The 27,569-nt window shown below is 42.5% G+C and overlaps 1 protein-coding gene across 5 annotated transcripts; it reads left to right on the top strand.

Annotated features, from left to right (window-relative positions):
- On the top strand, positions 1-27,569 carry TRMT9B (tRNA methyltransferase 9B (putative)). 5 transcript variants are annotated; one of them, XM_058193762.1, is made up of 4 exons: positions 1-399; positions 17,987-18,141; positions 20,104-20,277; positions 25,877-27,568. In XM_058193762.1, exons 2-4 carry the CDS (start codon positions 17,988-17,990, stop codon positions 26,899-26,901), a joined length of 1,353 nt encoding a protein of 450 aa, XP_058049745.1. In that variant the 5' UTR covers positions 1-399; position 17,987; the 3' UTR covers positions 26,902-27,568. The 5 variants fall into 5 exon arrangements, with proteins under 5 accessions (XP_058049745.1, XP_058049741.1, XP_058049742.1 ...); XM_058193758.1 differs by having other exon boundaries at positions 276-399; positions 17,970-18,141; positions 25,877-27,569; XM_058193759.1 differs by having other exon boundaries at positions 333-405; positions 25,877-27,569.

The following is a 27,569-nucleotide window of genomic DNA, read 5'->3' as shown; positions in this document are numbered from 1 at the left end:
CCTCCCCTCCAGCCGGCCGAGACCTTCCCGACGCTCCGCGCGCGCCCGACTTTCTCCGACCAAGGCAAACGCCGGGCGGACGAGGTGGGGGGTGGGTGGGAAGCGCGTGCGCGCGCACACTGCAACCCCCCCCCCCCCCCACTCCCTCTTTCGCGCGCGGCTTTCCCTGCCGGCGTCGCCGCCGCCGCCGCCGCCGCAGGAGGCCGAGAGTAAGAAGGGGCCGCGGGCTGTGCGACGGCAGCCCCTCACCGGCAGCCGCTCCGGGTCAGGTACCACCTCCTCCTTCTCCCCCACCCCAACCCAGACGGGATGCGGCAGCAGCGACTGGCAACCGGCAGCCTGCGGCGCACGAGGGGCGGATGAGGCGGGCTCCGCCCTGCCTCCTACTGGCCGGTGCAGGTAAAGGTGGGAAAAAATAATAATACAATCGTGGTGTTTCCCCCCCACCCCCAGCGATGCTTTTGAATACCTACCACGTCCGTTTGCGGCTCTGCTAGGTGGTTTACGGTACCCAGTCGGTCTCTCGTATGGCGCGGTCTCTTTATGGGAAGGGTTGACAGACTTGCTGCGCGTTATGGGTACGGGGGGGAGGGCTGCGCGTTATGGGTACCCCCACCACCACCACCACCTCAAAGCCTTCTTGCTGAAGAAAAGCTTCCTGATGCCTGATGGAGGAATTCCTTTGGGATCCAGGCTGCGAAAATTAGCCTGACCACGATTTATGGGGTTTTACTACTGTTCTCTTCCACTTATTCTTGCACAACAAAATAATCCCGAAGTTTGTCGCTTTTCCTTTGCCTGTCTCCTAAATCTTGATGAGCCTTTTTTTAAATCGGATCCTCCCAACAACTTCTCCCTCTGGGGTTTTAATTCATTCCTCCACTGGCTCTCCATTTCTATTTTGGGAAATGAAAAAAAAGAAAGAAAGAAAGAAAGAAAGAAAGAAAGAAAGAAAGAAAGAATTCTCTATTGATGCCTGGCATATCCTCCCCCCCCCCTCCATCCTTTGATCCACGGGGTTTGTTTTGCAGGCTGCCAAAATCTTAAAATAGCTCCCAGCTTTGGGTTGGGGCTGGACTTTCTTGTCTTATTGGCAGCTTCAATTCTGAAAGAAGCTTTTTCAGCATCCTTTTGGTTAGAGGCGTTTTTTTTGCTGCTCTGCCTGTTTACCTTCAGGATCGCTTGCTGGCTTGGAAAACTTCCATTCCCAGCCTTGCAAGATTGCCAGTTGCTTTACAAGTTGATTTCTTTGGCCGTCCATTACAGTAATGGGTGAAACGGAGCTTGCTTCCTCAATGCTAAAATCCATCCAGATAGATAGATAGATAGATAGATAGATAGATAGATAGATAGATAGATAGATAGATAGATATAGATATTGATATAGATATTATTTCAGAATGGAAAAAGTGAGACAATAAATGCCAATCCTTGTATAGCTGTAACAGTTCTTGAATAGCTTCCCTTTTAGCCTATCATGCTGGGTTTTTACCCCCGAAAAGGGAGATTCCCTCCTTTGACCAAAACTACAAAATATATTAGCCCCAAGTAATAAGTAATAATTGCCCGTGTGTGGCTTTTCTCTGCCTCATTTTCTTCCATCGCATTGTTTACAGTTTGTTCTTTCCTTCCCATGAGACATTATATGCATTGGCAATGTGAGACTGGACAAATTCAGAATGCAGAAATGAACAAATTAACACTAGCAATTAAGGAGAAAGAACAAACTGAATATTATATGATATGAGAAATATTCTATCAATTTTTTTCGAGAGTAAAAAGGGAAACTGGAAATAAAAGAAGAAGATTAAAGAAGAATAGAAAATAGGTTAAGATAGAGGTTTAAATAAGATAATAATTGTTACTATTAGGATGATACTATTAGGATAGGTTAAGATAGAGGTTTAAATAAGATAATAATTGTTACTATTAGGATGAGGAGGATAATTATGTGTAATATTACTATTATTGTATTTTTACTAGAAGACGTGTTAAGAGGAAAAACAAATAGGCTTATAATGTTTAACTGTTTAACATAGTATAAATTTAAAATTAGAGAATTATATTAAGTGAATGATGTTGTAAATGTTGAAGATTGGCGCACAGAGATATTTGAACCCAGATGATACACTACTTAAGGAAAGATGGAATGTTTATATTTTGAAAAATAAAAAATAAAAAACTTAAAAAAAAAAGACTGGAAGAATTAGATTATAATCCATAAAAGCCTAGGCTAGCAAGTATCTTGGTTTTTTTAACAGGCCATTTGTTGTGCTAAGGGACCGCAAATTTGGTAGAGTTGGTGAGATGCATAAATTCATCCTGGTCCAATTCTACAGAAGAATTTCATATCCCTCCCCAACAAAGGGAATGAAATGTAAACTTGTTTGCCAAAAAGGTAGCTGGCTTCCCACGAATGCCATGTTCTCCTTTTGCTTGTTTTCACCTTTTTTTTAAAAAAAATGCCTTGATGCCTTTGAGAATCTGTCTTGATTCCTGGCAATTGCCTGGAATTGCCTACAAGTCCCTGCAGTTTTCTTGGCAAGGTTTTTCAGAAGTGATTTGCCATTTCCTCCTTCTGCGTGCTGAGAAAGAGTGACTGGTCCTAAGTCACCCAGCTGGCTTCGTGCCTAAGCTGTGTCTGGTATTCACAGTCTCCTGGTTTCTAGCCTGTCGCCTTAACCGTTACCCTAAACTGGCTCTGTATTTGTTTAACTAACCCAGCATTTTTTCCAGCTGGACAGCATCTTTTCAAGGCTGCTGGAATGTCCCTTACACATCAGTTCTAGTGTGATCCTTTTAACTGGGAATAGAAGGAAGGAACCTGGACATCAGGTGCACAACTGCTGTCCAGTTACTGATGCTATATTAGAATTTTGTAGAACTTCCTCCCTTGTTACATGAAGTTCTGAAGGTTTAGACCAGTGATGGCTAACCTTTTTGCGGTCGCATGCCAAAAGCGGGGGGAGTGCAGGGGATCACGTGCGTGCGTGCCCACACCCATAATTCAATGCACCCTGCCACCCTGTGCATGCCCACATGCTCCCCTGTGCTCCCCCCGCTTTTGGCACACAATGGCATGATGGGCCCGGTAGGCCCATTTTTGTTTTTGTTTTTTATTTTTTTTAATTTATTTATTTTGTCACAACATTATATACAAGCACATATATTGAAAGGAAACAATAGGACAGGAATGGTAGGCACTTTTGTGCTCTTATGCACGCCCCTTATAGTCCTCTTAGGAATGGGGTGAGCTCAATGGTAGACAGTTTTTGGTTAAAGCTTTTGGGAGTTTGAGAAAAGACCACAGTCAGGTAGTGTATTCCAAGCGTTAACAACTCTGTTACAAAAGTCATATTTTCTTCAATCAAGATTGAAGCGGTTAACATTAAGTTTGAATCTATTGTTTGCTCTTGTATTATTGCTATTGAAGCTGAAGTAGTCTTTAACAGGAAGGACATTGCAATAAATGATTCTGTGTGTTAAACACAGGTCTTGTCGGAGTCGGCGGAGTTCTAAGTTTTCTTAGGATTTCAAGTCTGGTGGAATATGGTATTTTGTTGTTTACAGAGGAGCGGAGAACTCTTCTTTTTTTTAATTTATTTTTATTTGCATTTATATCCCGCCCTTCTCCGAAGACTCAGGGCGGCTTACACTATGTCAGGCAATAGTCTTCATCCAATTGTATACTATATACAAAGTCAACTTATTGCTCCCCAACAATCTGGGTCCTCATTTTACCTACCTTATAAAGGATGGAAGGCTGAGTCAACCTTGGGCCTGGTGGGACTTGAACCTGCAATATTGCAGGCAGTTGCTGTTAATAACAGGCTGCATTAGCCTGATGAGCCACCAGAGGCCCTTGTAAAATATTTCTGGACTCGTTCAATTGTATTAATGTCAGAGATGTGGTATGGGTTCCAGACAGGTGAGTTGTATTCAAGAATGGGTCTGGCAAATGTTTTGAATGCTCTGGTTAGTAGTGTAGAATTTTTGGAAAAGAAGTTACGCAGAATTAGGTTTACAACTCTTAGAGCCTTTTTTGCTATGTAGTTGCAGTGGGCTTTGGCACTTAGATCATCTGATATGAAAACTCCAAGGTCTTTAACAGGGTGGGGGTCATCTGTGAGGTAATGTCCATTAAGCTTGTACTTAGTGTTTGGGTTCTTTTTTCCAATATGTAAGACTGAGCATTTGCTGGTTGGGATTTGGAGTTGCCAAGTTTTAGACCAGTCGGATACAAAGTCAAGGTCTTTTTGAAGGGTAGTAGTATTGTTGGTGGTGTTAAATAGTTTGACATCGTCAGCAAAGAGAACACAATAACTTGAGATATGGTCACAAAGATCATTTATGTATGGTATGAAGAGCGTTGGACCAAGAACGCTGCCTTGAGGAACGCCACTTTTGACAGGGACAGGATTTGATAGAGCATTGCCAATTTTGACCACTTGATGTCTGTTTGACAGGAAAGCTCTCCCCAGGCTCCAGAGAGTTTCTAGGAGCCTGGGGAAGACGAAAACGGCCTCCACCCCCTCCGGAGGCCGGAAATGGTCCGTTTACCAATTTCCGGTTGGCCTGGAAAATCAGCTGGCTGGCACGTGCATGCGCGCTGGAGCTGAGCTAGGGCAACGCTTGCGTGCCCACAGATATGGTTCCGCGTGCCATAGGTTCGCCATCACAGGTTTAGACATTATTCAGGTATTTGGTTATCATCAAATTTTATAGCTACCTTTCTTCCCTTTCTCTTTAGAAAAGGAAAACGACTCCAGTTGTTGCTTCCCATTTTGCTACTGGAAACCAGTTTTTCCCTCCCGTTGTCCTGAAGGAAGCCTACTCATTGCTTCCAGTGTTTTGCCCACTGAACTGATCACCGAACCCTTTAGACACTAGCCCTTGTATTGCATGAAAATTACAGGATTTTAAATATGAGGCCCAAAGTATTTAGAATGTTGTTTTTCAGTGGCGTAGAATATGCTGCAAAGAATTCTTCTGCCCAATTATTTCCTCTTTTATTTTTATTTTTTTGCTTGCTTTCGGCATTATGTAACAGAAATGTATGAACCATCCGAAGACAGAAAGGCTGTTCTGTTTTGCAGCAACACAGAGTGCCTTTAAATATCCTGCCAAATTAGGTCATTTGTTCTTTTACGGTTTGCAAAGAAAGAGATAAGCAGAAAAAGATGAGTACTGTTCTACACGGGATAAGCGGCCACAGGACAACATTCTGCCTGAACATTTCATTCTGCCGACTCTGCTTGGCAGTGATGGAAAACTGTCTTTAAGTATGCACATCTCTAGGATTTTAGGACAGACATTTGCAGGAGTAAGGAGGCTAGCGATGCACACAAGCATTATGCAAAAAGCTTTGCATGAAAATCACCAGTACTTTTCTATGATTGCTTATGCTCTATTCTGAAAATAAACCCCAGAAGAATTGTGGTAAGATCAGGGGTGAAATGCAGCCTTTTCTAGCTGGCTCGGGCGAACTGGTAGTGCTGGGGCAGGAGCTCCGCCCACCCGCCCAGACGTCCCACACATCCCGCTTTTGATGTTCTGTGCATGTGCAGAAGGTCCTGCGTACGTACAGAGGGTTCCCATTTGTCAACCTGTAGCAAAGGAAAAGTAAATTTTCGAATCCCTAGTGCTGCCATGTAATGGGGTGAGCTCCCGTTATTTGTCCCAGCTTCTGCCAACCTAGCAGTTTCGAAAGCACGTAAAAATGCAAGTAGAAAAAATAAGGACCACTTTTGGTGGGAAGGTAACAGCATTCCGTGCACCTTTGGCGTTGAGTCATGCCGGCCACATGACCACAGAGACGTCTTCGGACAGCGCTGGCTCTTCGGCTTTGAAACAGAGATGAGCACCGCCCCCTAGAGTCGACAACGACTAGCACATATGTGCGAGGGGAACCTTTACCTTTACCTTAGCGAAGGAAAGTGGATTTTACCCTTGGGTAAGATATTCACCTTGTTTAACCTGGAGTCTTACAGTCATGCTTAACTTCAGCTTTCTATTTCCCAACTCCACATGTCTCAGGATGGGCTGCTTTGGATTCTGTCCCTAAATCTCTCGGAGCTCGGTTTGACTCCAGGTGGCTCCAAAGATCAATCCAATCAGTTTTCTTGGGACCAGTATGTAAGTTTAATCTATACCCTTTCTGGTCTCCCATTCTAACCAGGTCTAGCCCCTTTTATTTTTGGTCCTGATAACATGTCCTGCCACCTGGCAAATACTATTCGTTAGTAGCAATAGCAATAGCACTTAAGACTTATATACCACTTAACAGTGCTTTACAGCCCTCTTTAAGAAATTTACAGAGTCAGCATATTGCCCCCAACAATCTGGGATCTCATTTTACCGACCTGGGAAAGATGGAAGGCTGAGTCAATCTTGAGCTGGTGAGAATCGAACTGCTGGCAATTGGCAGAGTTATCCTGCAATACTGCATTCTAAGCACTACACCATCAGGGCTCTTGATTGTATGCCTTATTGTAACTTGAGGACAAATCGTGTCAAATTTGGTATTCGACGTGTTTTAACTCTACAATTCAATATGTTTTTTAACATAAATTTTTATTAAATTTTTTTACAAAGATCATAAAAACTAGAAGAAACTAATAAAAAGAAAACAGCAGAAAAGGGAAAGGAAGGGAAAAAAAACCCAAATGTGTAGAAAGAAAGAAGAAAAAAAGTAGAAACAAAACACTTCAGATTTTCTTTCTAACAAATATAACTACAATTAAAAATTTATCTCTTACTCTATACTTACTTTTATCTGTTATCCATTTTTTTAAATCAAAATCACGAATCATAAGTGCATTTTTTTCATTTTATGTATAGGTCTCTAGTCATCCATAAATGTAGCTATTGTTTTCTCTTTAAGCAAAGGAGTTAATTTATCTCTTCAAGTTCCATCATGTTAACCAACCCTTTCTCCATTGTGGGTATTGTTGAAATTGTCCACTTTTGAGCATATAGTAGTCTTGCTGAAACTTATCATATCACAAAGTTCCATGGTTTTTTCAAATTGCTTATCCATTAGTTCAGAGGCTGTGATTTCAATTATATACATTACAACATGTAGAACTGGGCCTGTTAGTGTAAAGATTTGCAAGAGATATTTCTTAGATTACCATTTAATTATGCTGACATGAAGATGGGAGTTTGTGATGACTTCCCCCTGGACGCTTCCCCAGATATCTCTCCAGATGTCAGCTCAGAGGAAGATGAACCAATTCCAGGCACATCTGGAGGGGAGTTGGCCAATGGCTCCAAGCATCTATCTGAGAGGGATTTGGCTGAAGCACAGCTGTAGCAGGACAGCCGTAAGGCTTTAGGTGGGGAAAGCATGCAGATGGAGCCATTCAGCGATGAGGAAGAGGAACTGCCTTCTGTAGTTGATCCAAGAACACATAGGGTAGAGAAAAGGCTGGAGCAGAGAAGGTCAGCCAGATTACTTGCGAGGAGGCAGCCTCACCCTTCTTGATGGGATGCACCAGAAGCTGGCTATTTAGCACAGCAGACAGATGGATGCTGGGAACAACACATTCATTTCCTAGCTGTTGTGTTTTCTGGCTGTTTGCGATTCTTGCCTTGTTTTGGATTGACACTGTAGGTTGACTTTGGAACAGGCCGTGGAACTCTGGAGTCACCTCGTGAACTCTTTTGTATTGTAGATTTAATTTTGCCTGGTGGGTTTATTTTGATTGGGACTCTTTCAAGTGCCTTGTGGACTTATTGGCCATAGTTCTGGGAACTAGTATTGGTCTGTTTGTGTCTGGAGTTAACGTAATTGGGACAGTTCTGGGTTTTTGGTGCAGGGAGTTGCAGGGGAATATTAATAAACTCACTAAACCACAGTTACGTGTGTGTGTGTGTGTGTGAGAGAGAGAGAGAGAGAGAGAGGGAGGAAGGAAGAGAGGGAGGGAGGGAGAGAGAGGGAGGGAGAGAGAAAGAAAGGGAGAGAGAGATAGGGAGGGAGAGAGAGGAAGGGAGAGAGGGAGGGAGAGAGGGAGGGAGGGAGAGAGAGAGAGGGAGAGAGGGAGGGAGAGAGAGGGAGGGAGGAAGAGAGGGGGAAGGAGGGAGGAAGAGCGAGAGCAGGACATTACAGTTTTTGGGAGATTATCATATCCAGAATGATATCCAAGAATAGTTTATTATAGGAGAGACTTAGAAAATGATATATTTCTTGTCATCTACAGCTGTAATTAAAATAATACAGCATCCTCAGTGATCTATAACTCATCCCAAATCTGTGCTTGTCTCCAACTGCATCTCTACTAAAATAATCTTAAGGTTTGTAATATAATGAAATCTCCCTCAGCTTGGAAGTTGTGATGGATACTTCAAAGGATGAATCATATCCAAAAGAAAGTAGATCAATTCATATTTAAAAAAGAAAGAAAGAACCAAATGGCAGCAAATGCACTTTTAATTAGTCTGGTAGAATTAACATATAATCACATCCTGTGAAGAGGATGACATTTTGGAAGGGAAAAAGTACAGACTATTTTTGCTGCTTTTTATAAAATATATAATTGCTACTTGACCTTCAAAGTGCAGACTGTAATTGTTGCTTTATATAAAATACCATCAATACAGCAGTTCATCATGTTTAATAATATAGAACATGTCACAGCCTTAATCATCTCAATGGAAGTTTAGGTCAAATTCCCCCAGCTTGGTGCTTTTCCAGGGATTTGGGCTTCATCCTCTGTAATCTTCAACCAAAATGCCTCTTGGTCATGTTGTTTTAGAATTATGAAAATTCCAAAAAATTTGAGAGACTTGTTTGGAAAGGGCTGCCTGAAAACTTCATGAAATGCCCCTCTGGTATGTTGATAAAACCTCTACTCAATTTCCAAATTTATGTTTGGTAAAAAGATTTCTTTATGTGGCTGGTGGAGAACCAGTTTCAATCTGCCACCTTGGCATGCCATACATGCTTTTAAAAAGCGAATGACTGGCAAAAATGGAACGGTCCGATCAAGCTATATTTCTGTTTCTGAACTCACTTTGTCCAAGGCACAGAATTCTATCACACATGCCAGAGCTGGGAGAATGCTGTGTGGATAATTGAAAGTTATGCTTCAAACTGTTGCTGGGACATCTATGTTGGCAGAGTGATCAGAATAGGGGTTTTTTTCCTCAAGACAACAGCACCTCACTATTCTAGAGAGACTGGACTTTTCTCTATATAATAATAATAATAATAATAATAATAATAATAATAATAATAATAATAATAATAATAATAATTATTATTATTATTATTATTATTATTATTATTATTATTATTATTATTATTATTATTATTATTATTATTATTATTATTATTTAATTTCTATACCGCCCTTCTCCTGAAGGACTCAGGGTGGTTTACAGCCAGGTAAAAACAACAATAAATAAATACAATACAGTTAAAACCAATGTTAAAAAGCTTATTCAATTTGGCCCATAATTAAAATAATAAAATAAAAAATAAAATTAAAATAAAAAAAATAAATTAAAATAAAAATAAATTAAAATACATTACAATCATAAAAACCCCATTAAAATTAACAATAATAATAATTATTATTATAAGAAGGAGGGAGGGAGGGAGAAAGGAAGGAAGGAAAAGGAAGGAAGGAATGAGCCTTATTATATAGTTGAGTGAGCTCAGCAGGGATGGGCTTCAGAAATTTTAGCAAGGGGTTCTCTGCCCGGTTGCTGGGTGGGTGTGGCCATAGTGGGTGTGGTCTAGTCGGCCTTCTGCACCATGGCAGCTGGGGGCGAGGTCATTTTTGCCCTCCCCGGGCTCTGGAGGTTTTCTTCGAGCCTCCGGGAGGGCGAAAATGGCCTGCCCAGGCCATTTTCTGGAGGCCCTCTGGAGACTGGAAACGGGCCCATTTCTGGAACTTCCAGTAGGCTCATTTTTTGCCCTCCCCGAGCCTCCGTGCACGCCCTGCACTTATCTGCATCCAAAACGGGCCGTGTGGGGATTTGTGGGAGGGGAGGGGCAGGGGGGGCGGGGCGGGGCGGGGCCAGCCAGGAGTGGGATTTGGGGGTTCTCCGAACTGCACAGAATCTTAGCTAGAGGTTCTCCCGAACTCCTGAGAACCCCTAGCAGCCCATCCCTGGAGCTCAGCCTACTGTAGAAAATGCAAACATCATTTAATGAAGGGCAAAGAATTGACATTAATTTGTTAATATGAAGCATGTTTGTGTATTTGTATGTTGGAATGACTTTGGGGGGACTGGCATTAAGAGACATGGAGTAGTCAGATCAGAGACAGCATGGCCCAGATGCATTGTGGGTAGAGCAAAAAGCTCAGGAAGAGCACTCCTTATGTTATTGAGTTGTAAAGATGATGGCAGAAAAACTGTACTTTCAAACTTGTAAGATTTTGTTAATGTAGTTTTACAATAAAGTCAAATTAGCTTAACAGGCCATGTTTCCTATTTGGTTTACCCTGTAAGACTGACAGTTTGTCAATAATTGGAAAGAGCTCACTTGGAACAGAAGGAGACATCACTAATATGATGCATGTCAGACTTTATAAACAAATCTGTTTTGAATAATTTTCACCTAATATTCTAACAGACAACTATTGCCTTCAGAAGTGTCTAATCAAGGACCTTCCTATTAGTTGTCCCTTACCTATGCACTAGGGACGCGGTGGTTCAGCGGCTAAAACGCTGAGTTTGTCGATCGAAAGGGTGGCAGTTCAGCGGTTCGAATCCTTAGTGCAGCGTAATGGGGTGAGCTCCTGATACTTGTCCCAGCTTCTGCCAACCTAGCAGTTCGAAAGCACGTAAAAAATGCAAGTAGAAGAATAGGGTCCACCTTTGTTGGGAAGGTAACAGCGTTCCGTACGCCTTTGGCGTTTAGTCATGCCGGCCACATGACCACAGAGACATCTTCGGACAGTGCTGGCTTTTTGGCTTTGAAAGGGAGATGAGCATCGCCCCCTAGAGTCAGGAACGACTAGCACATATATGCGAGAGGAACCTTTACCTGTACCTGTTCTTCATGACTGTGGTTTATACTACAATGCCTATCAATTCCAGCCAGTGTGTCATTTAATTAATCTGGAGCATGGCTGTCCAATCTTTTGGTTTGCCTGGGCCACTTTTGAGTGAACAGGAATTGTCTTGGACTACATGTAAATATATATAATATAGTTAATGTATAGAAAAAAACAATCTTCCTTTATTATTTTTTTACATTTTTTATTATCTTGTGGGGCCACATTATTATTTGTCCGGGGTTACATGTGGCCATGAGCCATAGGTTGGACATGCCTGATCTATAGGCAAGTGGGGAAGACCTTGAGTTTGGAGATTCCTATTTACTTCTGAAATCAACCACGCTTATCTCATATACTGTATTAATCTGTATAGTTTTTGGTGTATCAGAACTGCAACACTGAAGTCATGTAACAACTGTTGTGACCCAGGCCCAAGGAGGTAGTAGGAAACTCAGTCCGTGAAAAAACAAACAAACTTTATTCGAACAGCCGAGAATTACTTCATTCCCAGCGTTGTTCAACTCAAATTAAAACAAATTCCTCCCAACACAAATTCTTCAGTCCTATCGCAAACTTGGTCCAATTAGGCAAACTGCCAAAGGCCTTTCTTGGCAAACGTTCAGAAGTCACAAAAATAAATGCAAGACGTAGACGAAGCAGAAGATGAAGCTACCAACGTTGTTTTCCGGCAAAGCATTTCATTCCCCGATGGCCCTGGCCTCACCTCAGCCTCATCGCTGTCCAACTCCGTTGCCAGATCCGCAGGCTGCTGGCGGACAACAACAACAGCAATTCTTGTTTTCCCATTGCTGCCACACTATTATGGAAATTCTGCCTTGCTTGGTATAAATTGAGTGGAATAGAATTTAGAATTTTTTTTTTTATTGGCCAAGTGTGATTGGACACACAAGGAATTGGTCTTGGTGCATATGCTCTCAGTGTACATAAAAGAAAAGATACGTTCATCAAGGTACGACATTTACAACACGATGGTCAATATATCAATATAAATCATAAGGATTGCCAGCAACAAGTTATAGTCATACAGTCATAAGGTGAAAGAGATTGGTGATGGGAACTATGAAACGATTAATAGTAGTGCAGATTCAGTAAATAGTCTGACAGTGTTGATGGAATTATTTGTTTAGCAGAGTGATGGCCTTCGGGGAAAAACTGTTCTTGTGTCTAGTTGTTCTGGTGTGCAGTGCTCTATAGCGTCGTTTTGAGGGTAGGGGTTGAAACAGTTTATGTCCAGGATGTGAGGGATCTGTAAATATTTTCACGGCCCTCTTCTTGATTCGTGCAGTATACAGGTCCTCAATGGAAGGCAGGTTGGTAGCAATTGTTTTTTCTGCAGTTCTAATTATCCTCTGAAGTCTGTGTTTTTCTTGTTGGGTTGCAGAACCGAACCAGACAGTTATAGAGGTGCAAATGACAGACTCAATAATTCCTCTCAATATGTAAGCAGAAATGACAACCCCAGATTTAGTCACTTCCCCCTCCCATCCCAATCCAAGGAAGATGGGTTTTGCTTCCAGCACCTTCTAATAATATTTGCAAGCAATCTTGATTTGAAAATGTTAACTGGATTAAGGGAAGTTTCTTGCCTGGCACTGGAAATTCACTTGATTTTTGTGCTTGCTTGATTTTTACCAGACTTTGTTCTTCAAGAGTGACAGCAGAGTCTCCATCTGTCTTGAAGCTTGAAATTAGATGACTTGGTATACCGTATTTTTCAGAGTATAAGACGCACCTTTTTTCCCCAAAAAAAGAGGGTGAAAATCTGGGGGTGTCTTATACTCCGAACGTAGCCCTGCCCAGCTTCTCAAATGGAGATTTCAGAGGCTGAAAAAAGCATCAGAAAAGAAGCTTCAGAAAAGAAGCCTCCAAACAGAGCTTCAGAAAAAAGCCTCCAAACAGAGCTTCAGAAAAAAAGCCTCAAAACAGAGCTTCAGAAAAAAAGCCCCCAAACAGAACTTCAGAGGCTTTTTTCTGAAGCTGTTTCAAAGGCTTTCAGAGGTAGAAACAGTTTCAGAAGTTTCAGAGGCAGGAAAAAAAAAGCAAAAAAAAAAAAAAGCAAGGCACAGAGCTTACAACCAAGGAACCCATTGCTAAAATTCACCTCTGGGAACAGCTGATTGGGAGTATTCCGGGAGGCCAATCCACCTGCCAATCAGCTTTTTTCTTATTTTCCTCCCCAAAAACTTATACTTTGAAAAATACAGTAATGGTACTTTTCCTGAAACCTCTGTAGAAAGTAGATAGTTGGTTGCTTGGCTAGTAAAATAACCTTGAGTTCATAAAAAAAAGGGAAAGGTTTGTGGACTTTTCTTGTTCAGACTAATTTTCCATCAGGAAAACTTTGTTCCAAATCTTTTAGTACAAATAGTTCTGCAATAAAGAGATTTGATGCACATTCTTGGGATTTTGTCATGGAAAGGGGAAAAGAAGAAGAGATTATAGAAGAAAAAGACTCTGGAGAATTGCTATGCATCGAGAGAAAAGAGTCATCCATCTAAATCTGAAGGGAAGATTTACGGTTGGGCAAAGAGAAGCTATATTCATCTTCATCTTGAATTCTTAATTTTTGTGAAAATGTACTGGGAGCATTTTGAATTTTAATTTGAAACCCAGTTTCCTATCATTCATCCACAGTTAACCTTATTTATTCCGAAGGACTCTCAGCTACATGGTGACTTTTGCCCTTGATAACTTATTCATATCCATGTTTGAACAAACCTGGACTTAGAGCAGAAGATAAGCAGTCTCAACTGAGTTACTCCTGGGAGCAAACCTTCGCTCCTTCTTTTGCTAACCAATAACATTGTAATGTAATGGATGAATTAAGCTAGCACTTCCCCAGCGTATATCTAATTTGATAGAATACGTGACAAATTTTGAAAGCTGAAAAATTTATAGGCCCAACCCAAAAAAATGGATATCCTGCACTGATTTTTAAAAATATCCTAAAGTTGGTGTGTGTTGAATGTATGCAGGTGGGGAAATTGCAAATCTGTGTACACATATTTATTTTATTGTTACCCTGTTTCTCCAAAAATAAGATCCAACTGGAAAATAAATCCTACCATGATTTTTCAGGATGCTGGTAATATAAGCCTTACCCTCAAAATAAGCCCCAGTTAAGATTGTCAGCCAGATGGATGCATTTAGTACCATACCTGTATTTCCCCCAAAATAAGGCCTAACCAGAAAATAAGCCCTAATGCATCTTTTGGAGCAAAAATTAATATAAAACCTGGTCTTATTTTTGGGGAACACAATAGAAAAAGATTAAACCTGACATTCTGAAAAGAGTATGAAATGTAGGTATCTCAGAAGTTTTGGAAATTCCTTGCTGATTTTTCCCCCTATAGTAATACGTAGAAGTTGTATGGGATTGAGGGATATGTGTGAGAATAAGAGAAAGAACGCAACAGTCATTCTTTAACTTTCCAGCTGGACCAATTCCTTTTTTTTTTAAAGTTTTTTCTTTTTTCTTTTTTCTTTTCTTATACACATGTTGTAAATGTACATTCTCTTGTCCATAAATACTCATACATATTTTCTCTGAAGAAAGCACGAAGATTCAGCTGGACCAATTCCTGCAGTGGCTCCTGGCAAAGGTTGCTGCCATGCAGACTTAAGTCCAGATTCAACTAGCCTCATATCCTGAAAGCTTCATGTGGATTTTCACCCCCAGTGGCCAGATGGTAGCTTTTGTTCATTCCGCATCCCTGACGGGAATCAGAAAATCAATTTATTGATCAAATTATGTTTTCTTCCTACTGCGGTGGCCTTTGGACAGACTGCTGATATTATTTTGATGTCATGGTTGATGCCAGATGACAAGAATCTCATCATCATAGGGTGGCCCAAACTATCTGGGATAGAAGCCAATATCCTTGCCATGCTCTCTAAGAGGTATAGAGAAAATTTTTCTAAATGGGAGCTGGCCCAATTAATTGGGCTCTGTTAATTTAGAAATCTTCAAAAGTATGTAGGTTACTCTACTTGGAACGTCCTTTTCTGTGCTCTTTGACCAAGTAGATTGAAAGTTGATCTGCCACAGAGGTCATGTAAACCTTTCTCTTCGGTTTGGTCCTTAAGTACTAAGCCATCTTTTTTTTAAAGATGGAATTCCAAGCTTCTCTTCCTTGTCTAAAATGCTGATTGATATTTCCTGATTTTTTTTTTTGTTTAAAGATAATGGTTTGTTAACTGAACTTCAGTGACTGAATTCATAATTTAATCTAAGGAATAGGAACCAGGTCCATAAACACTGCCATAAACTGCAAATGAAATGGCTGATGATGATGACTTGGTGTTATGTGTGGACCAGTTCTGCACATCCTTTAGCAATACAAACAATTATTTAAGCATGTTACTTATATCTGGGGTTCCTAAATAGCCTAGGGCTGCTCTTTATTTCAGTATCTATTGAATCGCACTTCACATGCTACCTATTTATCCAGAATTTTTTCGGGCATCCACGTCAACCACTGAAGAATCCCTAGAACAGGATCTGCAGCCTTAAACACTCAAAGAGCCATTTGGACCTGTTTCCCACAGAAAAAAAAATACCAGGAGCCACAAAACCCTTCCTGTGCTGACTATTTCTTGAGCCGCCACAAAACTAGCATGTAGTTGAATTAAACGTTCTGTTTTCTTCTGAAACTTTTCTTTTCTTGGATTTATCCATGGTTGGCCTACTGGGGTTTGAAAAGCTCAATAAATCGCATGCCAGCGGGTGTCACATATTGGCGGTTGTGACAGGGAGCCGCAGAAGAGGGGTGAAAGAGCCACATGCGGCTCCAGAGCCACAGGTTGCTGACTCCTGCCCTAGAAAAAGTTTGTGTTGACTTTGGGCTTTGACCGAAGACTTTGGTTTTGATTTTCAGCCAAGAAAATATAATGCACTTTTGGCATTGGCTGGCAATTCTCTAAAGTGGTTTGAATTCAATGTGAGGGGCAGTTTGTTCCAGGGAGTAGAAGAAAATATTTCCAGAGCACAGAAAAGGATACTTGGATGGTTCTTTATGAACTATTCAAGCAGCTTACAGGAAAGCTTTGAAGAGTCTTACTTGTATTGAACCCCCCACTATCAGCTGTTCAAGGTAACTAAGTTATGAAAGATATGAAAAGAAACATTAGAAGTCTGTTTTATTGAGACTGCTATCTAGGGTATAGTACAGAGGTGGGTTTCAGCGGATTCTGACCAGTTCTGGAGAACCGGTAGCGGAAATTTTGAGTAGTTCAAAGAACCGGTAGTAAAAATTCTGACTGGCCCCGCCCCCATCTAGTCTCTGCCTTCCAAGTCCCAGCTGATCGGGAGGAAATGGGGATTTTGCAGTATCCTTCCCCTGGAGTGGGGAGGGAATGGAGATTTTACAGTATCCTTCCCCTATCATGTCCACCAAGCCACGCCCACCAAGCCATGCCATGGCCATCAAGCCACACCCACAGAACCAGTAGTAAAAATTTTTGAAACCCACCACTGGCATAGTATCAATATAGAGTAGATCCGTGATGGCAAACCTATGGCATGTGTGCCAGAGGTGACACACAGAACCATCTCTCTGGGTATGCGAGCTGTTGCCTGTTGCTGTTCTGGGTTCCGGTGCACCAGCCAGCTGGTCTTCACGTGTGCAGGAGCACGGGAAACTGGACGAGCAGGCACCCGGTATGCCTGTGCGGGCTGGGTTGCTGCAATTCTGGTTTCCAGCACGTATATGCACAAAGACCAGCTGGCCAGTGTGCATGTGCACGCTGGAAACCGGAAGATCATCTTCCCAGCGCGTGCATGCGCACCAGGCGCCTGCTCTTCCGGTTTCTTCTGGCACCTGCTGTTCTGGTTTCCGGCACACATGCGTGTACATGTGCACTCCCATTTCGGCACTCAGTGCCTAAAATGTTCCCCAACACTGGAGTAGGTTATAATAATATAATCAGTTTACAGTCAGAATAGAGCTGGAAGGGACCTTGGAGGTCTTCTAGACCAGGGGTCTCCAACCTTAGCAACTTTAAGCCTGGCGGAATTCTGGGAGTTGAAGTCCGCCAGGCTTAAAGTTGCCAAGGTTGGAGACCCCTGTTCTAGACCAACCCGCTGCTCAAACAGGAGACCCTACATCATTTCAGACAAGTGGCTGTCCAGTCTTCTCTTAAAAACCTCCAGTGATGAAGCATTCACAACGTCTGACGGCAAGACCTTCCACTGGCTAATTGTTAACTGTTATGGAAATTTCTCCTTAGATACAGTTTTTTTTCCCCCCAAGGCCCTCTCCATTCCTCTTGTGTAGCGACAAATCAGGACTGCAGTGAGACAAGTCAAGTGTCCCACTGCAGTATGAAGAATGGTTGCAGGAACTCGGTATGCCTAGTTTAATGAAAAGAAGGACTAGGGGAAGACATGATAGCAGTGTTCCAATATCTCAGGGGTTGCCACAAAGAAGAGGGAGTCAAACTATTCTCCAAAGCACCTGAGGGTAGAACAAGAAGCAATGGGTGGAAACTAATCAAGGAGAGAAGCAACTTAGAACTGAGGAGAAATTTCCTGACAGAACAATTAATAAGTGGAACGACTTGCCTGCAGAAGTTGTGAATGCTCCAACACTGGAAATTTTTAAGAAAATGTTGGATAACCATCTGACTGAGATGGTGTAGGGTTCCTGCCTAGGCAGGGGGTTGGACTAGAAGGCCTCCAAGGTCCCTTCCAACTCTGTCATTATGTTATTAAGTGGCTCACTTGCAAGATGCAGTCGATGTAGATGGGATGAAGATTGCAATTGGCCAATTATTAGGTTCCCTTTGAGAGGAGGAAAAAAAAAAAAAGGACCAATTGCATTCAGGGGATGCAAGTTGTTCATCCTGATATAACGGATCGACCGTTATTATTATTCCCGTGTTTCTAGAAATTAAGCACAGTCTGTAGATTTGTTGCTGTTTTAACACATTACTCAGTCTTTGGTTTCTTGTAGAATGGAACACGAGGCCTTCCAGCTGGAAAAACAGCATGTCCATCAAGTCTATGAAAGCACAGCCTCTTATTTCAGTGACTTGGAAGGCAAAGCCTGGCCTCGCGTCCGGCAGTTTTTACTTGAACAGAAGCCTGGCAGCCTGATTGCAGATATTGGTAAGTTCTGGAGTTTTTGATTATAATTTTTTTTTAAATAAAGCTCTTCCATCTCTCTGAATGAGATGGGAGGAAAAGAAATGACAAGAGCATCTCAACTGTGTGAAGAGCTGATAGGCAGGATGGCAGGTTGGGATGTGGGGTGGAGAACGATTGGAAAAACCTCCTAATTCCTTGTTCTGAATTATATTCAGATCACCAGAAGGTAAATATTACTTAACTAGATTTTTCTTAATTGGTCTCCTCAGATGTAGAAAGGCAGAATGTTGTTCCTATGGTTCAAACTCTCTCTGAGGAAATGAACTTATTATCTGTGTACTTTAGATCAGGGGTCTCCAACCTTGGCAACTTGAAGACTTGTGGACTTCAACTCCCAGAATCCCTCAGCCAGCAAAGCTGAGCTGAGGGATTCTGGGAGTTGAAGTCCACAAGTCTTCAAGTTGCCAAGGTTGGAGACCCCTGCTCTATAGTACATTTTACAGATAGTCCTTGATTTACAATCAAGCAAATCAAAGCTGGCTGAGGAACTCTGGGAGTTGAAGTCCACAAGTCTTCAAGTTGCCAAGGTTGGAGACCCCTGCTCTATAGTACATTTTACAGATAGTCCTTGATTTACAATCAAGCAAAGCAAAGCTGGCTGAGGAACTCTGGGAGTTGAAGTCCACAAGTCTTCAAGTTGCCAAGGTTGGAGACCCCTGCTCTATAGTACATTTTACAGATAGTCCTTGATTTACAATCAAGCAAATCAAAGCTGGCTGAGGAACTCTGGGAGTTGAAGTCCACAAGTCTTCAAGTTGCCAAGGTTGGAGACCCCTGCTCTATAGTACATTTTACAGATAGTCCTTGATTTACAATCAAGCAAAGCAAAGCTGGCTGAGGAACTCTGGGAGTTGAAGTCCACAAGTCTTCAAGTTGCCAAGGTTGGAGACCCCTGCTCTATAGTACATTTTAGAGATAGTCCTTGATTTACAATCAAGCAAAGCAAAGCTGGCTGAGGAACTCTGGGAGTTGAAGTCCACAAATCTTCAAGTTGCCAAGGCTGGAGACCCCTGCTCTATAGTACATTTTACAGATAGTCCTTGATTTACAATCAAGCAAAGCAAAGCTGGCTGAGGAACTCTGGGAGTTCAAGTCCACAAATCTTCAAGTTGCCAAGGCTGGAGACCCCTGTTTTAGATCTTACAGGATCTACATTGTCTAAAGCACAGGAATCTACCTCTCCTTGAGGAGCAGAAGTGGAAGTCATATAACATCCCTCCTCCTTTGTCTTGAGGGCCCATTTTTGAACCCTCTGGGGGCCTCTGGTGGCTCAGCAGACTAAGTCTGTCTGTTATTAACACAGCTGCTTGCAATTACTGCAGGTTCAAGTCCCACCAGGCCCAAGGTTGACTCAGCCTTCCATCCTTTATAAGGTAGGTAAAATGAGGACCCAGATTGTTGGGGGCAATAAATTGACTTTGTATATAATATACAAATGGATGAAGACTATTGCTTAACACAGTGTAAGCCGCCCTGAGTCTTCGGAGAAGGGCGGGATATAAATTCAAATAAAAACAAAAAACAAAAACAAACCCTACATTCTTCACACAGAAAGATCTGATGATGGAAACCGATCCAAAACAACCCTACTGTTGAATGTCTGTCAGGCCTCCTTTTCATTGGCAAGTCTCTGGTCCATTTCCAGCAGGGAGGGGTGTCTTAAGTTCTTTTCCCAGCATCCCCCACCCCCGATGTTAGAAAACCCATCATTATTCCTGATGTTCAAATGAAAGTGGAGAAATCCTGGGACAACTGGCCAAGTTTTAGGTTTCAAAGATGTTCAAGGGGGAGCTAAGCAGGACTCTGTGGTGTTGGCCCTGGTCATCTTCCTAATTTCTTGGTTTCTTTTTGTATATATAAAAAAATTGTCACGAATGAAGGCAATCAATTTCACACACAAATTCTCTTTTTGTTTGGTTTAAGGTTGTGGGACTGGAAAATACCTTGACGTCAACCACCTAGTGTATAATCTTGGATGCGATTATTGTGGCCCCTTAATCGAGATTGCAAGGAACAAAGGCTGTGAAGTGATGATCTGCGATAACCTACACCTCCCTTTTCGGGATCTGTGCTTCAACGCCATCATCTCGGTGGGAGGTAAGAGATTTGAATAGCTGAGATAGGAGGAAACACTTTCAATATGCGCCACGTGACACTACATTAATATGTCCTAATTTAATTATTATAGGAAGATTAGATCAGGGGTCCCCAACCTTTCGGACCTCAGGGACCACTAAATTCATAATTTTAAATCCCACAGACCACTAATATGATCTGCCTAATGACTGGCTGGGTGGGCGTGGTTAGGTGGTCATGTGACTGGGTGGGTGTGGCCAACTCGATGTCACTCACATCAAGGGGTTCCTTGCCGGCCTCTGCTCACCCCTCGCCTGCCTGCCCGGGCTCCTTAGAGTCCCACAGGAAGCAGTTGTCAGAGTTAAGCAGCCACCACGAGAAAGTGTTGGCCAAACAGCTCAGTTCAAATTGGATCTGACCAAGAAGGCGGCTCAGCAGAAGCACCTCACTGAGGACTCGGAGCATAGGCTTTCCAAGCAGAGGGAAGACCTGCAGGAGTGAAAGGCCAGGTACCGGCATCTGGAGGATCAGCGGGCTGAGATGGTCAGCCAGTTCCAGGCCATGAGGCCGTCCCATTAGAACAAGGCCCTCCGCCTCCTTGCCACCAGTGGAACTTCCCTCCAGCCTTCGTCCAAAGCCCCACAGCAGGAGGCTGAAGCAGACTCCATGTTGGAATTTCTGCTCCCCTCCAACCCACACAAAAAGACCCTGAAGGGGGAGACTTTCTGCAGCAATGTTAATTGCACGTATCGGGCCCAAGAGCCGTAGTTTGAGGACCCCTGATTTAGGGCAATATAAAAAATGCAAATATTTTTTCAGCGAACCGCCAAAATTTTCTCACAGACCACCAGTGGTCCACAGACCACCAGTTGGTGACCGCTGGATTAGATAATAGGAAGTCGGGCTTTTTGTCAGTCCAATTCAGGGATTTTATATAAACCCGTGATGGCGAATCTATGGCACACATGCCAGAAGTGTTACTCTTCCAGGTTCTGGGTTCCGGCGCACCGGCCAGCTGGTCTTCCTAGCATGCGCACGCTGGGAAGAAGATGATCTTCTGCAGATATTCATGTGCGGTGGGCGGCTGCTCTTCCGGTTCCCGGCACATGCACGTGTGTGCGTTCCCATTTTGGCACTCGGTGCTGAAAAGGTTCACCAACACTGATTTAAACATTCTTGAAAAAACAAGAAGGTGCATGGCTACAGAGGAAAAAAAAACCCCAAAGAATATTCTGAGGGTATCATTTTCTCTGGGTAGCTTATCTATGAATCAGTCAATTTTTCCCCATTGAGAGCGCATCCAGGGACACACCCTACACCTCGTTCCTGGAATTGCCAGTTGAGAAAAGTTGCCCTACCCCAGTAGGCTGAAAAGAACTGATGTTTGGAAATTTTAAGCAGGAATGTTTGTCAGGTTTTGTTTTTTTTTTGCAGCACAAACAAGCAGACTATTAAGCGGGATTCAAATGTCTTTATATCAGTGGTGGAATTCAATTTTTTTGTGTGGGCGTGGCTTGTTGGGCGTGGCAGGGAAAGGATACTGCAACATCCCCATTCCCTCCCCACTCTCGGGGGGAAGGATATTGCAAAATCTCCATTCCCACCCCATTCTGGGGCCAGCCATAGGTGGGAATGGAGTTCTCTGAAGTACTCAAAATTTCCGCTACCAGTTCCCCAGAACCTGTCAGAACCTGCTGAATAGAATCCCTGCTTTATATACATAACAACACATAAGGCATACAATACCCTTGTACGTTTTTCCACGTTGTAGAGAAGAGAAATAGCAAGTACAAACACAGCACAAAATGGAAGCACAAAACCAGTGGTAAGATTCAAGTAATTTAACAACCGGTTCTCTGCCCTAATGATTTCTTCCAACAACCAGTTTGCCAAACTGCTCAGAAAGTTAACAACCGGTTCTCCCGAAGTGGTGCGAACTGGCTGAATCCCATCACTGCACAAAACGGAGAAGGCAAAATGGAGGAGGGAGAAGCTAGCGCCCTCAAGCTTATATACGGAACAGTTAAGCCACGCCCAGGCTCCTTGCTGTCTGAATGAGCAGACAGCCGCCATTGGCTGACCTTGTTGCTGTGTCCTATTCCAGTTCATGAATATACTCTGACAATGTTTCTCTTCATTTTATTACCAATCTTTTTTAACTGACCTTATTTAGGTATAAGCAAACTCACAATCTTGCAAAATAAACATCCATAAAATGATTCCCCTACGCTTAGAAATAGGGAAGGGGGCACAGAATAATTTGCTTGGGCTTGGAAGGAGCAAGAGGATGCAAAGTTTTGTTGATTAGAGAGCGTGATATATCAGTAAGTTATAGAGGTGAACTGCCCGGGTACATCGCGGGCAGAACTGAATTAGAAACAGCTTTAGTTGTAAAGCTGCAACAGCATGGGAAAATGAGAAAAATGGGGAGTGGGAAAATGGGTTATCCATGACAAAGGGGAAAAAAGGTTGTTAAGGAATCTAAGCTACAATATGCATTTTTGCCCCATGCCCCGTGCCCTATGCACGGTCACTCACGCACTCGTGACGTCTCGTCTGGATTACTGCAATGCTCTCTACATGGGGCTCCCCTTGAAGGGCATCCGGAGGCTGCAGTTAGTCCAGAATGCGGCTGCGCGGGTGATAGATGGAGCCCCCCGTGGCTCCCGTATAACACCCATCCTGCGCAGGCTGCACTGGCTACCTGTGGCTTTCCGGGTGCGCTTCAAGGTTTTGGTGACCACCTTTAAAGCGCTCCATGGCATTGGGCCGGGTTACTTACGGGACCGCCTACTGCTACCGAGTACCTCTCACCGACCCGTCCGCTCTCACAGAGAGGGTCTCCTCAGGGTGCCGTCGGCGCGGCAATGTCGTCTGGCGACACCCAGGGGAAGGGCCTTCTCTGTGGGGGCCCCCACCCTCTGGAATGAACTACCCCCCGGACTTCGTCAGCTCTCGGACCTCCGGACCTTCCGCCGCGGGCTTAAAACGTATTTATTTAATTGTGCAGGGCTGAGCTAGATTTTAAATTATTGGTTTTAAATTGGGTTTTATTTGATATTTTAATTCTAAATTTACGGGCTTTTTAGAATCAGTTTTTTAATTGTTTTATATTGTATTTATATGTCTTTTAAATGCCTGTACACCGCCCTGAGTCCTTCGGGAGATAGGGCGGTATATAAATTTGAATAAATAAATAAATAAATAAATAAATAAAAACTGGCATCTGCAAAGATGAAAAGTGATTATAGTGCATTAGACATGGTCATCTGAACTGTGGTGGCGCAGTGGTTAGAATGCAGCATTGCAGGCTAACTCTGCCCACTGCCAGCAGTTCAATTCTGACCGGCTCAAGGTTGACTCAGCCTTTCATCCTTCCGAGGTCAGTGCAATGGGGACCCAGATTGTTGGAGGCAATAGGCTGACTCTGTAAACTGCTTAGAGAGGGCTGTAAAAAAGCACTGTGAAGTGATATATAAGTCTAAGCGCTATTGCTGTTGCTATCAGGTAAAATCTCAGAAAACAGGTGACATGAAGTCTTGCTTTCGGCCTTTGAATTAGCTTTGCAATGAAAAAGAGGCAAGAAAGAAGAGGATAATAAGGTTCTGTATAGTATCTACCGGTATGTTCAGTGCTTTGTTCCAAAATGGGGAGCAAATTTAAGAGAATTAAATCGTTCCCATAGCCTGAATTTTAAACCTTAAATATAATTGGGATGTATTTTGCATGTCTATGTTTTTAGTTCTGTTTAGTTTCCTGTTTAAAGTTTTTTATTTTATTTATTTTCATTTTCATTTTTCCATTAGTTTAACATGAATTTTTTTTCACCCTATAGGTTTTTCTATACAGTGGCTTTCCAATTTGAAATATATAGTTTTTAATACAACAGATACATACATATTTTGTTTATATATAATATCACATATTAATAGCTAGCATTTTTCCCCGCAAGAAATGTTAATCTTTTAAAAATTTAATTTTAAAAAAAGTTTAAAAAGATAAAGTCTCTTTTGATTCAAGCTTGCTCTGGTAGCCACACAGACATACCAGTAATATTATTATGATGGTTAGTCACTCAGCCAGCCAGATGTTTTGACTGGATTTGGCATTTTTATCCACCTACCGTATTTTTCGGAGTATAAGATGTACCTTAGTTTTTGGGGAGGAAAATAAAAAAAAATGCTGATTGGCAGGTGGATCGGCCTCCTGGAATACCCCCAATCGGCTCTTCCCGGAGGTGAATTTTAGCAACAGATTCCTTGGTTGTGAGCTCTGTGCCTTGCCTTTTTTTTTTTTGCTTTTTTTTTCTGCCTTTGAAACTTCTGAAACTCTGTTTCAGGAAAAACTTTTTTTTTGCCTCTGAAAGCCTCCGAAACAGAGCTTCAGAAAAAAAGCCTCTGAATCTCTGTTTGGGGGCTTCTTTTCTGAAGCTTCGTTTCTGATGCTTTTTTCAGCCTCTGAAGCCTCTATTTGAAAAGCTGGGCAGGGATACATTTGGAGTATAAGACGCACCCAGATTTTCACCCTCTTTTGGGTGAAACTCTGAAAAATCAAGTTTTTCCCAAGGACTTTAGATAGGCAGATGTTCTTATTTGATGGTATTAAAGGTATTGTAGGAATTTAGCACCCACCCCCCTCCTAGAAGAATGAAATATTTTAGAAAATATTTAAAAAGGCAGAATATATTTCCCTGGATGAGAAATGGAGAAACATGTTTTAAAGACAAAGCAACTCCCCCCCCCACCTTTGTCCATGGGCCATTAAGGCCTGAGCCAGTCCATTGTCTACATGACAAAGATAGGATTAGCCCCTACCCATCTAGCAACAGAATCTTACCACATGGCAAGGCTCAAGCAAGCTTGAGAGACAACCTACAACATTAGCTAAGACCCCCACCCCCTGGGAGTCTGACAGCCAATCAGGGTACTCTTCTTGTGCCCCAGAAAGTTCAAAGCTCAGAAAAAGCATAAAGCCAGGGAGCACACAGGATCTCAGCCCTTTTCTGTTCAGGATCTCAAGCCATGTGATCCTGACCACCATTAAACCATCTTTCCAAGCAGCCTCCATGTTTCCAGTGTCTTTGTCCCCACTTGGAACTGAACCCAGATGGACATTTCTTCCAACAGTATAATTGCAGGATGTAAGCTGTTCCAAGTAAAGTTGCCTTCTGCAATTGACTGATGGTGATATTAACTATGCCAATGGTGTATTATTAATGTTTTCGTAATAATATTAATAGTAGTATTGCTGTTGCTACTGCTGCTAGTGGTAACAGATGGAAGCCATCTGCTATTATCTTCTTACAGTTTTATTTTCTTTCTCCTTTTTTTTTTTTTTTTTACTTTCCAGTCTGGTCCCTAGTGGCATTTCTGTAGATCTCCCATAAACCGAAAATAGAAGAGTTAAACAAATTTTATGAGATGGTTATTTTTTTTTTCGCCCTCTAATATCGGTCAAGGTTATTCTTCCTTTTTATCATGCAACATCGTAGAACCAAGATTTAATTTTGAAAATACCGAAAACGCTACCTAATGAACAATGCCTCGGGTACATGATTATAAAGACATTTAATTTAAGATACGCATATCCCTAACGGACATGTTTCCTCTTCTTTTTTCAGTGATTCATCATTTCTCCACAAAACAAAGACGAATCCAGGCGATCCAAGAAATGGTCAGGGTGCTGGAGCCAGGTGGCCAAATGATGATTTACGTCTGGGCCATGGAGCAAAAAACCCGACATTTTGAGAAACAGGATGTATTTGTTCCTTGGAACAAAGCTTTGTGTTCCCGTTTGCTTTCAGAATCCAATAAATCCGGGCCCAAAACTAATACTGCACCCCCTATAGAATCTCATACGACACACTCAAAACCCTCGATGGGTTCAAAATGTGGCCAGCCCGGTCCCTTTGATCAAAACCCCCCTCTGAGATTGGGTAACTGCCTCTCTGGATCCTGCTGCGTGAAAATTTCTGAAGACGAAGAAAAAAGATTCTACGGTGCCGTGGGGAGATCTTTTCGTTCCTGGTTTTCCTCCCGATCTCTTGATGAGTCTGCCTTAAGAAAGCAAAATGAAAAGATGGAACCCTTGAAGGATGCGGTGGGATGGACAAGCAACGCCATTTCCGTTCAGCCCCTCAGGCATTGCAGCGTAGACTTAGGGTGTCAGTCGGCACTGCTGGAAGGACGACAGCTAGATCACTATGACGATGTGTTTACAAAGTGTGTGGCCTGTAAACAAATCCAATGGTTGGCAGCTTCCGGGTCCCTGAGGGGTTTTGACGGGGAGCCGGCTACCTTAGTCCAACACCGCAACGGGGAAACCTCGTTTCTAAGGAGTTCTGTGGAAAATGTCAAGAATAGCTGTAGCCATCAAAGCAATAGTCACTCCTTTGCAGGAAAGCCCTTCAAAAGGATTTCATCCGTTGGCTCTAGCGAGTCTGTGGTAGAATCAGCGGTGGCGGTAGGAGACTGTGCGGTTAATGGACAGGACACCAGAGCCTTTATGCGCTATTACCATGTTTTTCGCGAAGGGGAGCTGTGCTCTCTGCTGGAAGAAAACGTTCCTGAGGTTCGCATAGTAAGTTCAAGCTACGACCATGGTAACTGGTGCATTATTGTGAAGAAAACAATACGCAACCGCTGAAAAGTTAGGCTTTCCGAAGCTGCCATCGAAGGAACGTTATACATTTTGCCAGCCTTTTATCACCTATTCTGCGTGCACTGGTGCAGTTTGCATACAAAGATGCCACTATGAAAGAATAGCACTTAACGGTTTGTTGAAAAACAAGCTTTTCTTTTCTTTTCTTTTTTTTTTTACAAATACCCATCCTCAGTTGCTTTTTAAGAAATTTGGGAGTGAGGTGTTTTTTTGTTTGTTTTGTTTTTTAAAAACCATTTTATAAATAAAACTTTTTACAAGTGAAGGAAGGAGACATTTCTTCATTTCCCCTCCTCCCCCATCCCCTGAAAATACAGGTAGTCCTCGACTTAGAACCACAATCGAGCCCAACATTTTTGTTGCTAAGTAAAACATTTGTTAAGTGAATTTTGCCTGGTTCTACGACCTTTCTTGCCTCAGTTGTTAAGTCACTGCGGTTGTTAAAACGAGTAAGCGAAGCTGGCTTTCTCCCATTGACTTTGCTTGTCAGGTGGTTGTAAAAGAGGATCATGTGATCTTAGGACACTGACTCCGTCATAAGTATGAATCAGTTGCCAAGCATCTGAATTCTGATCATGTGTCCGTGGGGATGCTGCAAACGGTCATAAGTGTGAAAACCGGTTGTAAGTCACATTTTTCAGCGCCGTTGTAAC

This window comes from Ahaetulla prasina, chromosome 8 (genome assembly GCF_028640845.1).
Source record: "Ahaetulla prasina isolate Xishuangbanna chromosome 8, ASM2864084v1, whole genome shotgun sequence".
Classification (NCBI taxonomy): domain Eukaryota; kingdom Metazoa; phylum Chordata; class Lepidosauria; order Squamata; family Colubridae; genus Ahaetulla; species Ahaetulla prasina.
This window is presented reverse-complemented; position numbering and strand designations above follow the sequence as displayed.